This window comes from Sprattus sprattus (genome assembly GCF_963457725.1).
Source record: "Sprattus sprattus genome assembly, chromosome: 1".
NCBI classification, from domain to species: Eukaryota; Metazoa; Chordata; class Actinopteri; order Clupeiformes; family Clupeidae; genus Sprattus; species Sprattus sprattus.
Window position 1 is genome coordinate 27956866 of NC_137920.1, and position 14861 is coordinate 27971726.

Below are 14861 nucleotides of genomic sequence, written 5' to 3' on the forward strand. Positions count from 1 at the left end.
TTAAAGAGAAGAAGACCAAGGTCAGAGCAGAACGTGTTTACGTTCCATGAACTAACTTTAATTTGCACATGAATTAGCATTAATGCATCACTTGGTTAAAGTCACAGTTCTCAAATCTGGTGAATGGGCTTTTGAGTTCAACAGCCAATCAAATCACACCTTTCCCTCCCATGCTCCTTAATTGGCTAAAATTGTTTATGGCTCCTTTTGAGCCACTGTTCATTTTAAGTTTACAGAGCGAGTACTTGGTAGAAATACTGCTTTTTTGAATACAAACAGTAAACAGACAGCTAAACCATGAGGCAAGGCAAAGCAAGTTTATTTATACAGCGTCATTTATACACATTGGTAATTCAAAGCGCTTTACAAATGAGCAGATAAAACAACATAGAAAAATAAGATAATAAAACAGTAAGGAATATGTAAAAAATGCGCCTTCAGCTCACACCAGGATGGAGACGGCCAGGGCTCACATAGATTGTTGGTAAGGGTGTGAGGAACACAGCAAACGAGGTAAGGTATTTGTGAAAAAAATAAATAAGTGCAGTGACAAAAATACTTTAAAAAACAAACAAAAATCAACCAGAGGGTTGTTCAACGCAAACAGCACAATTCACAATGAAAATAGCAATCACAATAATCTGAATCGGCTGGTACCTGACCAATCGCTAGGATGGTGACCCAAAACCTTAACCCAAATCACCTACAGATAGTGGGTTTTTTTATCTCACAAAGAATATATATATATATATATATATATATATATATATATATATATATATACGTATATATATATATATATATATATATATATATATATATATATATATATATATATATATATATAGTCCATTTACTCCATGAAGCTGCAAACCCCTCTCCAGTTTAACACATGTTTTATTGCCATGTGATAAAAAATGGCCACTTAAGTAAATCGTTATGCTCGTGCTTTGCTTAGTTATCACCTAAAGTAAACACTTTGCTGAACATGTTAGGCACTCTGTACAGTAATAAGTGGGCACTTAAAGCAGGCTCAGTGCTGGAGTGATGTCCTCAACTAAACCTTACGTCCCTGACACCCCTATGACCGACCTTTGAACCTCTTCTCCTCTAGATGCTGGTGGTGTGGAGGAACCCCAAGGACACAGTCGTCTCTTTCTTTCACTTCATGAACAAGAACCCAGTGCTGCCCAACGTCGAGTGGGACAAGTTCTTCACAGACTTCATGACTGGAGAAGGTGAGGGACAGAACTTCAAGGGCTCTGAAGAGATTTCTGTATAGACTAATTCTAAGAAGATTTCGTGTATAGACTAATTCTGAGAAGATTTCGTGTATAGACTAATTCTGAGAAGATTTCTGTATAGACTAACTCTGAGGAGATTTCGTGTGTAGACTAACTCTGAGAAGATTTCGTGTATAGACTAATTCTGAGAAGATTTGGGTAAAGACTTACTCTGAGGAGATTTGGGTAAAGACTTTAAGCAAGTTGCATTCAGCACAAAACTCAAAGTAGTTTAAGTGTCAAGGTGTGATCACATTTTCACAACATGGACAACCAGTAGTTAAATATGTTTTCTTTATGTGTTTCTGTGTGTTTTGTTGTTTGAATTAGTGCCCTGGGGTTCATATTTCGATCATGCCCTTGCTTGGGACCAACTCATGGATGAACCCAATGTGAAGATTATAACTTATGAAGACCTTAAACAGGCAAGATAAGCATGCACACGTCGGTGTACGTAGGCATGCCTGCATGCATTCACATGCATGCAGATGTATACACACACACACACGCACACACACACACACACACACAGATTCCTATATACTTCCAGTCATGTGCACTCACAGGTGCATTATAAATACACAACCATAGACATATTCCACACATGTTCATGTTCTTGCAATCAAACTTTGTTGTTTTCCTGCGTTCCCAGGACCTGAGTGAGGGCATCAGACAGATCTCTCAGTTCTTTGGCTTCCCCCTGACTGAGGAGCAGGTCCAGACCATCTACTCAGAGACCACCTTCAGTGCCATGAAGGAAGGGAGTTCTCATGGCAAAATGGGAAGCATCTTCTTCAGAAAAGGTGAGTTATACTGACTGACACTCAAGTAGCGCAAAAAGAGATAGTATGCAACAATAGCTGTTTTGAAGCATGTTTTCTTAAGCAACTAGTCCTAGTATCATCTGCAGATTGAGTTTCATGTTAAAAACAGATACAAAAAACTCTTATTCCAACAAGCCTCCTAGGCTATGCACTATGCTGTTCTGTCGTCTGGCATCAGACCACCTTGTGAAAAAGGCTTTCACAGCACAACAATGGCAGCTATCTTGCCAAAGGTCATAAGTTAGCATGAGTTAGCATGCTAGCAAGCCTTTTCCTAGTGCCACTTGTGCTGTTGTGGGGGTTATTCAGTTGCCTTTTCGCTAGTTACATTGCTAGTTGTCAACCACATCTGCTCACTGCTGCTTCATCATTGAGAGAAAAATGAGAGGAGTATGTTTAAAATACTTGTTGAGTTTTATCCCCTTCACAGCAACTAAACATAGACTAACATTAGACTAACAACTGAGAAATCTATGATTTCTGTCACAAGGCTACAACCTGTTTAACCAATTCAATTAAATTAAATTCATTTAAATGTAATGTATTTCTATGGCACCTGTTACACTTGAAATGGTCTCAAGGTGCTTTACAGAGCCCAGAGCCTGAACCCCATTGGTGGCAAGGAAAAACTTGGAGGGGGGAGAGAATCCTGTGATCTGTAATTGTGTGTTACAGGTGAGGTGGGCGACTGGAAGAACCACTTCAGTGAGGCCCAGAGCCAGCAGATGGACGAGGAGTTCAACAAGAGACTAGCAGGAACCAAACTGGGAGCCAAACTCAAATACGACACCTACTGCAAGTAGGGAGAAGACTGTGGTCACATTTGTACTTTTTGTAATGATTCTGTTTTGTATTAAAACACAGAAATGATGGACAATTAAAGTATTTTGACTTATATACTTAAATAAAATGTAACTCTCCAGCACTCTCTAAGTCTGAGCAGTTTGGCTTGTTTGCCACTAGATGGTAGTGTGACAATGCACAGACAATACACACAGGTGCACATGCTTATACATACACACACACACACACACACACACACACTCACACATACACAGACATGCACACACTCATACATACACACACACACACACAGCCATGCACACACAGACACACACACACACACACACACACACACACAGTCGCAAACCAAGACACATTGTTTAGACAGGATTCTATATTTTTTGAATCAGTTGTCTCTGACAGTGTTATATATACGCTTCATGTGAATGTTGATGGGCTCAATCAATATCCAAGAGCATCAATGATTACTTGGTGTCACAACAGACACCAAAGGCACTTCAGCAAAACTACAACTCTAGGTTTTAGTGTAGAACTTCTGTGTGTGCAATCGAATGAGCATGTTTTTACTGACAACAGTGGCAGGCAATCCTGATTGTTTTTATTCTGCTCTGTCTCTTTAAGTGGGAGGTCTGACCCTCGCCCAGGGAGCCTATAGCAATCAGCCACAAACTTCTGCTTCTTGCACACTCCTTATCAGTGATTGTTTAACAGTAACTGTGCATAAACACGGCCACGCTCGCACACACACGCACACACACACACGCACAGCAAAAGAAACACAAAGGGGCAGAAACATCTCTCAGCAGTCAGCAGCTTAGCCTTCTCAACGTCAAAGAAGCTGCATGGTTTTACAGCATGAGTCTCTCAGCTGCCCAGCAAGGAGGTGCTCCAACATGGAGACAGGCCAGAATGGATATGGCCAAAAGGCTGAAGGACGAGGAGAAGCTTTACTTGTTCGATGGAACCCTTTACCCCGTGGTCCTCTGCCCAGCCGAGAACATGGAGGCCCTTAGGACCCTGCGGGCCAGACCAGACGACCTGGTTCTGCTCTCCTTCCCTAAGTGCGGTGGGTGTTATGGAGATGTGCGAAGGGTTTCACACTTTTTTTCCCCCCCACAAACGTTAGGAAGCAACGTTTGTTTTTCTAATCTAAGTCTTTTTGATGTCAGCATACTCTTACAAGTGTAGAAGGACTCTCTTGTTGCAACACTTCCCTGTAAAAGAGCACTTTCACTTACAGTAAGAGACCATCTCCAGTATCAAGAAAAGATTAAAAGATGGAATAGGCAATGACTGTATGGGATAAAAACACCTGATGAACCAAAGCAAAAAAAATAATTGAAAAATCGTATTCAAGACATAAAGAACTGAAATAGGTATATCTAGAGACAGGATACAAAAAAACTGTTCAGCTTTTCCTCCCTTGAAATATCTCCCCCACCACAGTGTCCTAATGTTGCTAGTTTTTAATATTTTATTGTTTAAAAACCCAGCTTGTGTGTCAAACAAGCTTTTCTTTTGTTCACATCTCTTGGTTGAGTTTGTGCATTTGCCTGGTGTAGCCTATGTGAGAATCTAACTACATTTACATTTAATCATTAAGCAGACACTTTTATGCAAAGGATAGCACAATCAAGCTACGAGCAATAGAGACCTAGCCTGACGTTGTCATACTCATAATTCTAGTCAGAATATGAGTCTGATACTGCTCCATTGGGCTGTGATTATGGGACATGTTTCAACCGAACCAGGAAAAAAAATGCCTCATTTGGATAGACCTACAACCAGTGGCGGTTTTAGGCACGGGCGACCCGGGCAGCCGCCCGGGGCGGCACTTTTTCATGACAAGTGAGGGGCGGCACGAGCACTTAAAAAAATAGTAATAATAATCTGGGCCGCGAAGCGCTTTTCTATTTCTATATATCATATCACTGCGTGAGGAATTGGCAAATTGGCGCCCCCTGCAGCTGCAGGCGCACCTGCTCGCTAAGAAGGTGCAGCGCAATCCTGGGTGAAAGGGGGAAAGAGAGAAAGAGAGAGGGGGCGGCGGGCAGTTCAGCTCTGGGTCTCCCAATAAACATTATAATTACAGTGCATGAAATGCCCTGTATTGTTATTCCTAGGCTTCTTCTTCTTCTTCTTATTCTTGTTACCTTTTTCTGCGATTAATTCAGCCCGAACCGCTTAATGTAGAAACTTCATTCAAACTTTGTCGCGTAGGTCTTGTAAACGACACTTATGCTATGTATTTTTCACTTTTCTAAACTTTATACTTTTTAAGATTTTTAAGAAAAACGAATATAAATTTTTCCCATTGACTTACATTGGGCCATTATGACATCATAATAGGGTCTTTAAACTGGCTTGCACCTGTGCTTTACTGACACCTGTGCCAAATCAAAGGAACCTCTTCTCTCTCTGTCCCTCTCAATTTAACTGTAACTAGGACACCATCCATTCTCTATTTTTTTTTCTCTCCATCTCTCCATCTTTCTCTCTCAGTCAACTTTCTCTCACACTCAATCTCTCTTCTTCACTCCATTTTTATCTCCTTTTTTCAATATTTTCACTCTCTCTTTATCTCTTCATCCAGAGCCACTCTTGTTCACTCTTCTTTCCTTCTTCCACTCTTCTTTCCTTTCTTATTTTCTTCCATTTTTCTTTCCTTCTTCCACTCTTCTTGCCTTTCTTTTTTCCTTCATCCACTCTTCTTTCCTTCTTCCACTTTTCTTTCCTTTCTTCACTCTTCTTTCCTTCTTACACTCTTCTTTCCTTTATTCTTTCCTTCTTTCACTCTTCTTTCTTTTCTTATTTCCTTCTTCCACTCTTCTTTCCTTCCTTCACTCTTCTTCTTTCCTTTCTTCTTTCATTATTTCACTCTTCTTTCTTTTCTTCTTTCCTTCTTCCACTCTTCTTTCCTTTCTTCACTCTTCTTTCTTTTCTTCTTTCCTTCTTTCACTCTTCTTTCCTTTCTTCTTTCCTTCTTCCACTCTTCTCTCCTTTCTTCACTCTTCTTTCCTTTTGTCTTTCCTTCTTCCACTCTTCTTTCCTTCTTTCACTCTTCTTTCTTTTCTTCTTCCTTTCTTAACCTTTGCATTTCATGCACTGGTATTTCCTTCAGGAAATGCATTTTCTAGTTACCCTATACTTTTTGTTTTTCTGAATTGTGTGAAATGGCTTATAAAAATAGGTAATACAGAACGATTATGTGGTCACCAAGGGCAAGGTTAATTGGTGGAAGGAGACCACTAACTGCATCAATTTATCCAACTGGTGAAGGTAATAGTGAGCAGAGTATAGATAGATAGATAGTCAGATAGATACTTTATTCATCCCGAGGGAAATGTAATACATCTTTAACAGAGTAGTCTATTACATTATCGATAAAGCTATTGAAGGATGCTCGAGTGGACAAGGTAAAAATGTGTTTTATTTTATCAAGTGTAGCTTAACCAATACTCTATTACTGTAAGGCAACCAGCTAATGTTGAGCACCAACTGAGTTGTTTGCTAGCTAGCGTTAGCTAGCTGATTTGACCATAGGGTATGAACATGTTCATTCATCTGACACTAGGCTAAAGTGTTAGCGAAATCCCGCTAGCCACAACTACATAATGTAACAGCATACAGAGTACTAGTATAATCTTAACTAGAAAATGCATTTCCTGAAGGAAATACCAGTGCATGAAATGCAAAAGTTAGGAAAGGAAGAAGAAAAGAAAGAAGAGTGAAAGAAGGAAATAAGAAAGGAAAGAAGAGTGGGAGAAGGAAAGAAGAAAGGAAAGAAGAGTGAAGAAAGGAGAGAAGAGAGGATGAAGGAAAGAAGAGTGAAAGAAGGAAAGAAGAAAAGAGAGAAGAGTGAAGAAAGGAAAGAAGAGTGGAAGAAGAAAAGAAACCAGAGTGAAGAAAGGAAAGAAGAGTGAAAGAAGGAAATAATAGTTGAAGAAGGAAAGAAGAAAGGAAAGAAGAGTGAAAGAAGGAAAGAAGAAAGGAGAGTGAAGAAAGGAAAGAAAAGTGAAAGAAGGAAAGAAGAGTGGAAGAAGGAAAGAAGAAAGGAAAGAAGAGTGAAAGAAGGAAAGAAGAAAGGAGAGTGAAGAAAGGAAAGAAAAGTGAAAGAAGGAAATAAGAGTGGAAGAAGGAAAGAAGAGTGGAAGAGAAAAAGCGAGTGAAAATATTGAAAAAAGGAGATAAAAATGGAGTGAAGAAGAGAGATTGAGTGTGAGAGAAAGTAGACTGAGAGGGATAGAGAGAAAGATGGAGAGATGGAGAGAAAAAAAAGTAGAGAATGGAAGGTGTCTTAATGTTCCTAGTTACAGTTAAATTGAGAGGGACAGAGAAGAGGTTTCTTTGATTTGGTGCAGCTGTCAGTGAAGCACAGGTGCAAGCCAGTTTAAAGACCCTATTATGATGTCATAATGGCCCAATGTAAGTCAATGGGAAAATTTAGATTCGTTTTTATTTAATATCTTAAAAAGTATAAAGTTTAGAAAAGTGAAAAATACATAGCATAAGTGTCCTTTACAAGACCTACGCGACAAAGTTTGAATGAAGTTTCGACGTTAAGCGGTTCGGGCTGAATTAATTGCAGAAAAAGGTAACAAGAATAAGAAGAAGAAGAAGAAGAAGAAGAAGAAGCCTAGGAATAACAATACAGGGCATTTCATGCACTGTAATAATTAGCAGGTCGATAGCTAGCTGGTTAGACCACAGATTTCCGTTTGACACCACTAGACTAGCAAGCGTTAGCGAAATCCCATTAGCCACTATTAGCAAACTCAACTAACTATAATGCATGTTGAGTGCTTGCACAACATAACTTGCAAAGAGCTGGTGTTAGCTAACATTAATGCACATGATGTGTGCATTGATTATCTAAAGTGTGTTATTTAAATGCTCTATTGAAAGAGTTGTGCAATTGAAAAGCGTTGCACTTGCACAACATAACTTGCAGATGGCTGGTTAGCTAACATTAATGTAAATTATGTGTGCAATAATTATCTTAAGTGTGTTATTCAAATGTTGTATTGAAGGATTTGTGCAATTGATACATTTCATTTTTTCTTTCACTTATATTGTTATAATTGGAAAAAGTAAGATTTTTTTTCGGGTGAGGGGGGGGGGGGGGGGGGGGGGGGGGCGCTCGGAGGGGATATCGCCCGGGGGCGTAATTCCATGCAGAACCGCCACTGCCTACAACCAATCAGAGCAACGTAGTCAGGCGATACATTTAACTTTTACCGAATCCCGTAGGAAGGACCGCAAAAACATATTTTCGATCGACAAATGTCTTGATCCGTTTCTCTGTTCCTCTTTCAAAATGGATGCGCTGTCGATGTCTTCTAAAACAGAATCGATGGCAGAATCTACACATCTCAGCTCTCCAGCAGCAGCCATGCTTGTTGAAAACAAATTCAACCCAAGCGCTATTTGGTGACGTGGTTGATTACGCTACTGTTGATCATCTTTCCATCATCACATAATAGCCCACCCTGACAATTTGATTGGTACGAACAGCTCTGCTGCGGGCACAGTTCCGCCCCAACGGAGCAATACCAAAACTGGACTTTCCGACTTCAAATGTTGTGGGCGGGGCTAAGTTCGGCTGGCACCCAGGCTAATAGAGACCTAGTGTAACAATAAATACAACTTTTCATAAGAAATTAAAAAAGTGCCGGAATGTTACTACTGTAAGTTGCGAGTGAAGTACTAGTTTTATATAAGCTGCTTCACTGTGTGTAATGTTCCCCTTCCCAGGATTCAATTGGATGGTGGCTGTCTTACGGAAGATGATGGTTGCCATTAAAGGGAAGACTTTCTCAACAGACATGCCTCCACAGATTGAGTTCTGTTCTCCAGAGATGCAGAAGGTATTCAATTCAATTTAATGCAATTCAATTCAAATTTATTTATGTAGTGCCAAAACTATAAAATTAGAAAACTCCCTGTTAGCCAGGAAGAAACCTTAAGCACAACCGCAGCACATAAGGCAGGGTATCACTCATGACTCACCATCATTTCTACTCATTCCATCAACACAACATGAACAGGTTAAAGACACTGACCACATCTTGCCAGGGTTAGACAGGTCTGTGCATATTAAGCAACAGAATATAGCAGGTTGTCTTTGGAAACATGCACACAGATCTTTCACATACTGGCTCAGAAAGCACAAATCAACCCGTCCTGATGCAGGACCAACTACAGTGTCTGCTACCATGGAGACAATCTGTTTGTTCGCAGGCAATAGAACGAGAGCCGTCGCCGAGGTTGCTGGGGAATCATTCTCACCCGGAGAAACTGCCTCTGTTGTACCAGACCATCAGAGAAAACAAGACGAAGGTCAACTCAACTCATGGTTCTCTTTAAGAATCTCTTAAAAATCACACAATTTTCTTCACAAGCTCTATGCTCCGGCCTTATTTTGATACTGATGATGTTTATTTTGACACACTTCATTTAATGTGTTAATCCTTCTGGTGTCCAGTTTAGGCCTCTGTTCATGTTAAGCAAATTAAGACAATACTTAAGATTAATGCAAGTATACATGAACCAGACTGGAATGATTAGATAATACAATCCATCTGTTCTCTCCCTCTTTCTCTCCCTCTCCCCCCTCTCCATCTCTCCCTCTCGTTCTCCCTCTCGCTCCCCCTCTCTCTCCCTCTCCCCCTCTCTATCCCTCTTTCTCTCTCACTCTCCCCCTGTTCTCTCACCTCTCTCATCAGACGCTAATGATGTTCAGAAACCCCAAAGACACGGCTGTCTCCTACTTCCACTTCATGAACAGCAACCCTGCCTTGCCCAGCGCAGAGTGGGACAAGTTCTTTTCAGACTTCATGACTGGAAATGGTGAGTGTGTGGCAGCACCCCGACAGTAAGCTCAGAGCTAGACAATGACTACACACAAATATGTGCTACACCTGCAAATCCTACATACCTGACCAAGAAAGTCCACTTCTAAAAGATATGAATCAGTTGTTTATGTCGAGGGGTACTCAGTTACGTAGTTTTTTAAGTGGATTTGGAGAGAATAGTTATCTAAACCTAAATTTATTATCAGTTCTGCATTTATTTAATTTTATTTGGTGGTTCATACTGATACTGCAAATACTGATGCCTGACCAGTACACATTCTGTTTTAAGAATAGTCTTCACTGTGTTTGTAAATACAGTCCCTATAATACATCTGTTCCTGGAACCCATTGTTCTCTAATGCAGTTCGGGTCAGAAAGAGATACGTTCTAGAATATCTCTCTTGGGTCTAGAATCCCTAGAATGGTCAGGGCACACGTGTCTACAGACCAGGAGGGGGGGTTTGTGGGTAATCTACACAGCAATGTGCCCCAGTGTTCAGGGATTTACCCACTTTGTCACAGTCATCTACCATAATGGATATGATGAAATACTGGGCCAAACCAATGGCCAATGTTACTGGGAACTGGGGAAACACATCTTGCACAATGTATGGTTACTGCATGTTGCTAATGTGTGAGTAGGTTTACTGATTGAGAAGTTAAGAATTGAGAACATGTACTTTTCATCTGGTGTGATGATTGATTGTACACAGCTTTAGTCACCCTAAGTTCAAATAAAAGCAACAATTACAACGAGATATAAGATGCATTTAATTATTAAATATTGCACATCATTTTTAACTTTGAATACTGATTCATTCATAATGGAATGGAAAGGAGACTGAGTTCTGTATGTATGGCTTTGTAAGAGTGAAATAATAATACACAGACTGTCATGGAGTAGTATGTTTTTGCGTCCAATGCAGCTTTCTTGTTTTGTGCAGTAACTTTTGGATCATACTTGGATCATATTGAAGCCTGCACAAAACTGGTTGATGAACCCAACGTGTTGACAGTTATTTATGAGGAACTAAAGGAGGTAAGAAAGAGAACCATAGTGCAATCTGGGCACACACACACACACACACACACACACACACACACACACAAATATCTCTCCCCCTCTTTCTTTCTCCCCCCCCCCCCATACAGACACACATAGAAATGCACAGTCACGTCCCTCTTCATCTCTCTGTCACTGACATCTCCCTGTCATAGCAGGACTTGACTGAAAATGTCAGACGGATTGTGCAGTTCCTGGAGTTCCCCCTGACTGAGGAGCAGGTCCAGACCATCTCAGCCGAGAGCAACTTCAGTGCAATGAAGGAAAACGCCATCAACACCCACGGCCAATTTGGCAATGTTTTATTCCGGAAAGGTGGGTCAGCCGGGTTTGGCAAATACTCTTGCAGTTTGTAAATAGCATACATACAGTAGAAATTGCATCCCTCCTGTACATGCTATCTTCATTAGGGTGACCAGACATCCTCTTTTATCCACATGTCCTCTTTTTGAGACCTAAAAAATGCGTCCGGCAGGGATTCTAAAATTGTCCGGGATTTTGCCTCGTCGGATATTTGTGTGTTCTCTGTTCTTTCTTCTCTGGGTCTTTCACAAACTAGTTTTTACGCGCTAACAAGTTTTGGAAAGGGTCTCTCCCTTACGTTCCACCTTCTTGCGTGAGCTCTGACTGTAGAAAGAACTGTCATTTGTCGACCGCCCTCTCAGTGTTGCCAGATGCACGATAATTATCCTCCAAAGACGATAATTTTGAGCAATTGGTACGATACTTCGCCATTTCCAATCTGGCAACACTGAGCACCTTGCCGCTTCAACTAGTAACTAATATCTTTTCTACATGCAAATGTCATGTGCTGTCGTAAACATTGCAACGAGTGACTAGTTGCATCGTAAACAATGCAACTAGTGACTAGTTGCATTGTTTACAACAGCACATTACACAGATGCACATGACTACAACAGCACATGATATTGCATGTTGAAAAGATGGCAAAACCTCGTCGCGGGGGGTGGGGGGGGGGGGGGGGGGGGTCATCTGTATGCTAAACACAACCACGCCCCCTCCCTCGCGACGAAGTGTCCTCTTTTTCTCAAACTCAAATATGATCACCCTACCTCCATGCAAAATAATTTGAAGGCTGGGAAGCCCATCAGATGTCTCTTATACTAAGCGGTTTCTACTAGAAATGGTGCACTTAAGTTAAACAGCACCAGGGTTAATGGACACCTAAGAACCTTGGCCAAATAATATATCTTTTACTAATAAGCTTGGGTCAAAGTAGGCAACATAGGGGGAGCTGTGGTGCAATTAGCAGCCCCGACCATGGAGGGGCTTGAACAGGCATTTCCCGATCCCATTCCCCACCTCTTCTCTCCAAACTCATTTCCTATTAAAAACCTTCGCTATCCTATCTGATAAATCTTAAAAAAGGGAAAATACTTATTGCTCTCCCTCTTTCTCTCTCTCTCCCTCTTTCTTAGTGGCTGTCAATATCTTTATCTTTCTCTGTGTATAGGCTAACGACACAGGGGCGGAGTCCTTGGTTTAATTCCCTAATAGAATGAGTAAAATGTGTTGTGAGTTTGTTAAAATGTTTATCACTACCTGTCCTGCCCACATAACGGCGCACTGGGTCGGTGCCTGATCAGGAACAGTATCTCATTCAAGAGTAAATATTCAGCAAATATACTGTTAAAAATCTTGTCTAGAGTTTACAACCACATAGGCAGTGGCGGCTGGTGATTTTTTTTTTTGGTGGGGCTATTTAAGCGGGGGGTCTGGGGGTTCTCCCCCAGAAATTTTTGAATTTCGTAGATGTGATTTCCTGCATTCTGGTGCATTTTCGGGTGGCCAGCCGGAGATCCCAAATCATTCACAATGATAAATTTGTTGTTCGCTATTTCATGTAGGCCAATAAATTAAAAACGAGACGTGAGCTGTTGATGCAGAGAAGTGCTGCTCAGTTTTAAAACAGCCCCTTGCCTATACCAATAAAATAACTCAAACCAGTCAATACCAATGGTCTAAAGACAATATTAATATATCTGCCATGTAGAAATCAACTGTTTCACAGGTAATGATAATGAACAAGTTACATGTTTATTATGGTCCATGTCCAGATAGAAAGTGCCAACACATAACGATAAATTATACTAGGGAACAACAGTTTTTTGTTACTACAACTACTACAACAATTTAGTTTTTTTAAAGACATGTATACTGCAGCTGTATGAGTATGAGAAGAAAGATTATTTTAACTGGTATGAAACAGTAACAGCTCACAACTTAGAAACAACAAATTGCACTCTTGACCGCACATGTTTTTAAACGCGTTCTGACCAATGCTTCAGTTCTGTCATTCCTGTCTGTGTCCACGAACTGTATTTCACACGCACTTGTTTTAAACAGCAGGCAAAGAAAACAAAAGATGGCATTGACATACCCACAGCTAGCCATGCCTTTCGATCGAACCAATCTCGGGAAAAGCTTCTGGTGTATGTTTTCCCCTTTTCTCGCGTCTGTTGGGTTATTTTCACTTCTGGCTTGTCTGGTCCGAGTTGTTTAACAATTAGCTTTTCCGCAAAAGTTCTTCTTCCAAAGGGATGCAGATGTAAGGATTTGACTGAATTTGGGGCTAGCTGAGCTCCCACAACTACATCCGACGTCGCAATGCTTAACACTTCTCTGCTAGCATGGAAAATACCTGTTAACAAGCAGTGGTGCATCTTGGTAGGGGCTCTAGCCTTCAGCGCCCGTAACCCATAAAATTCCTCGACGATGATTGGCGGATGTGTATTCTTTTTTGCCTAACAACAGGGGAGCCATTGGCTTAAATACAGCACACACGGGCTGACCGACCAGGAGCCCCGGCAAGACATCCTATTGGCTACTACACCAAAAATGATAAACGTTCACGTTTTAAACGTGGAACTTGAAAGTGAATGTAATGTAAATATAATTTTGGAGAGTTCTAAACCCATTCTAAAGCAAAATCACCAATATCATTGTATTAACACAGGTTATTTTTTCAAAATGAGAGATTATTTAAAAAAGAAAAGAAAAGAAAAACAGGCAGTCAGGTCAGCGGGGGGGCGGAGCCCCAGCGCACCCTATGGACGAGCCGCCACTGCACATAGGAAATGTTTCAAATCAGAGAAACAAGAAACTTTTGAGAATCTAAGTAATCCTGTGTGATTGTGTTTCACAGGTGAGGTGGGTGACTGGAAGAACCACTTCATTGAGGCCCAGAGCCAGCAGATGGACGAGGAGTTCAACAAGAGACTAGCAGGAACCAAACTGGGAGCCAAACTCAAATACGACACCTACTGCAAGTAGAGAGAAGACTGTGGTCACATTTGTATTTTTGTACTAAATGCATAGACATTTGAACAGTATTTTTGATTTTATTCAAGAATCTAAGGTTTATATTCAGAGTCTAATGTTTTCATTCTGATTCTAAGGTTTTTATTCTGATTCTAAGACTGCATATATTATTGACACACTTCTTGTCACATTTATTTTTTTACTCTCAATTCATTTTTGATGATTTTTTTTTGAAATTCCAATAAAATCATCAAGAAAAGACTGCACAAAAACATGCAAAATCACATATCTTATGGGTGGCTAGTGAAAGCTGGCTATACCATGAATTACATAGATGGTTGTATGAAAATATATTATATCCGACTGAGATCTTGCCTCCATAATGACCTTATGGTTCACTTCAGTTGCCATTTGTTTGAAGTAAAGGAGTTATTTTATGCCATAATTACCTTATTGTTCACTGTCAGTTGACATTTGTCTGTAAGTAAAGGAGTTATTTTATGCCATAATTACCTTATTGTTCACTGTCAGTTGACATTTGTTTGAAGTAAAGGAGTTATTGTATGCCATAATTACCTTATTGTTCACTGTCAGTTGACATTTGTTTGAAGTAAAGGAGCTATTTTATGCCATAATTACCTTATTGTTCACTGTCAGGTGCCATTTGCCTGTAAGTAAAGTAGTTATTTACAATGACCACTGTGCACACAAAAGCTCCCTTAGCTAAGCTAAGCTAATCTGTGTGGGTGTA

At 40.4% G+C, this 14861-nt stretch overlaps 2 protein-coding genes across 2 annotated transcripts in view; both read left to right on the forward strand.

The window, feature by feature from the left end:
- LOC308373739 (sulfotransferase 6B1-like) overlaps window positions 1-3032 on the forward strand; it is a 5440-nt gene extending 2408 nt beyond the window's left edge. Inside the window, exons 3-7 of the mRNA XM_080849369.1 lie at window positions 1-20; window positions 1115-1238; window positions 1614-1708; window positions 1936-2086; window positions 2783-3032. The exon at window positions 1-20 is cut by the window's left edge and continues 70 nt beyond it. Of these exons, the coding sequence (XP_080705495.1) occupies window positions 1-20; window positions 1115-1238; window positions 1614-1708; window positions 1936-2086; window positions 2783-2910 (518 nt within the window). The 3' untranslated portion in view covers window positions 2911-3032. The remainder of the gene's footprint in view (window positions 21-1114; window positions 1239-1613; window positions 1709-1935; window positions 2087-2782) is intronic.
- Window positions 3033-3766: 734 nt separating this feature from the next.
- LOC308373750 (sulfotransferase 6B1-like) lies at window positions 3767-14122 on the forward strand (the record flags this gene model as incomplete). Its single annotated transcript, XM_080849381.1, has 7 exons — window positions 3767-3977; window positions 8666-8778; window positions 9152-9250; window positions 9637-9760; window positions 10710-10804; window positions 10984-11143; window positions 13995-14122. 7 exons carry the CDS (start codon window positions 3767-3769, stop codon window positions 14120-14122), a joined length of 930 nt encoding a protein of 309 aa, XP_080705507.1.
- Between the last annotated feature and the right edge of the window lie 739 nt (window positions 14123-14861).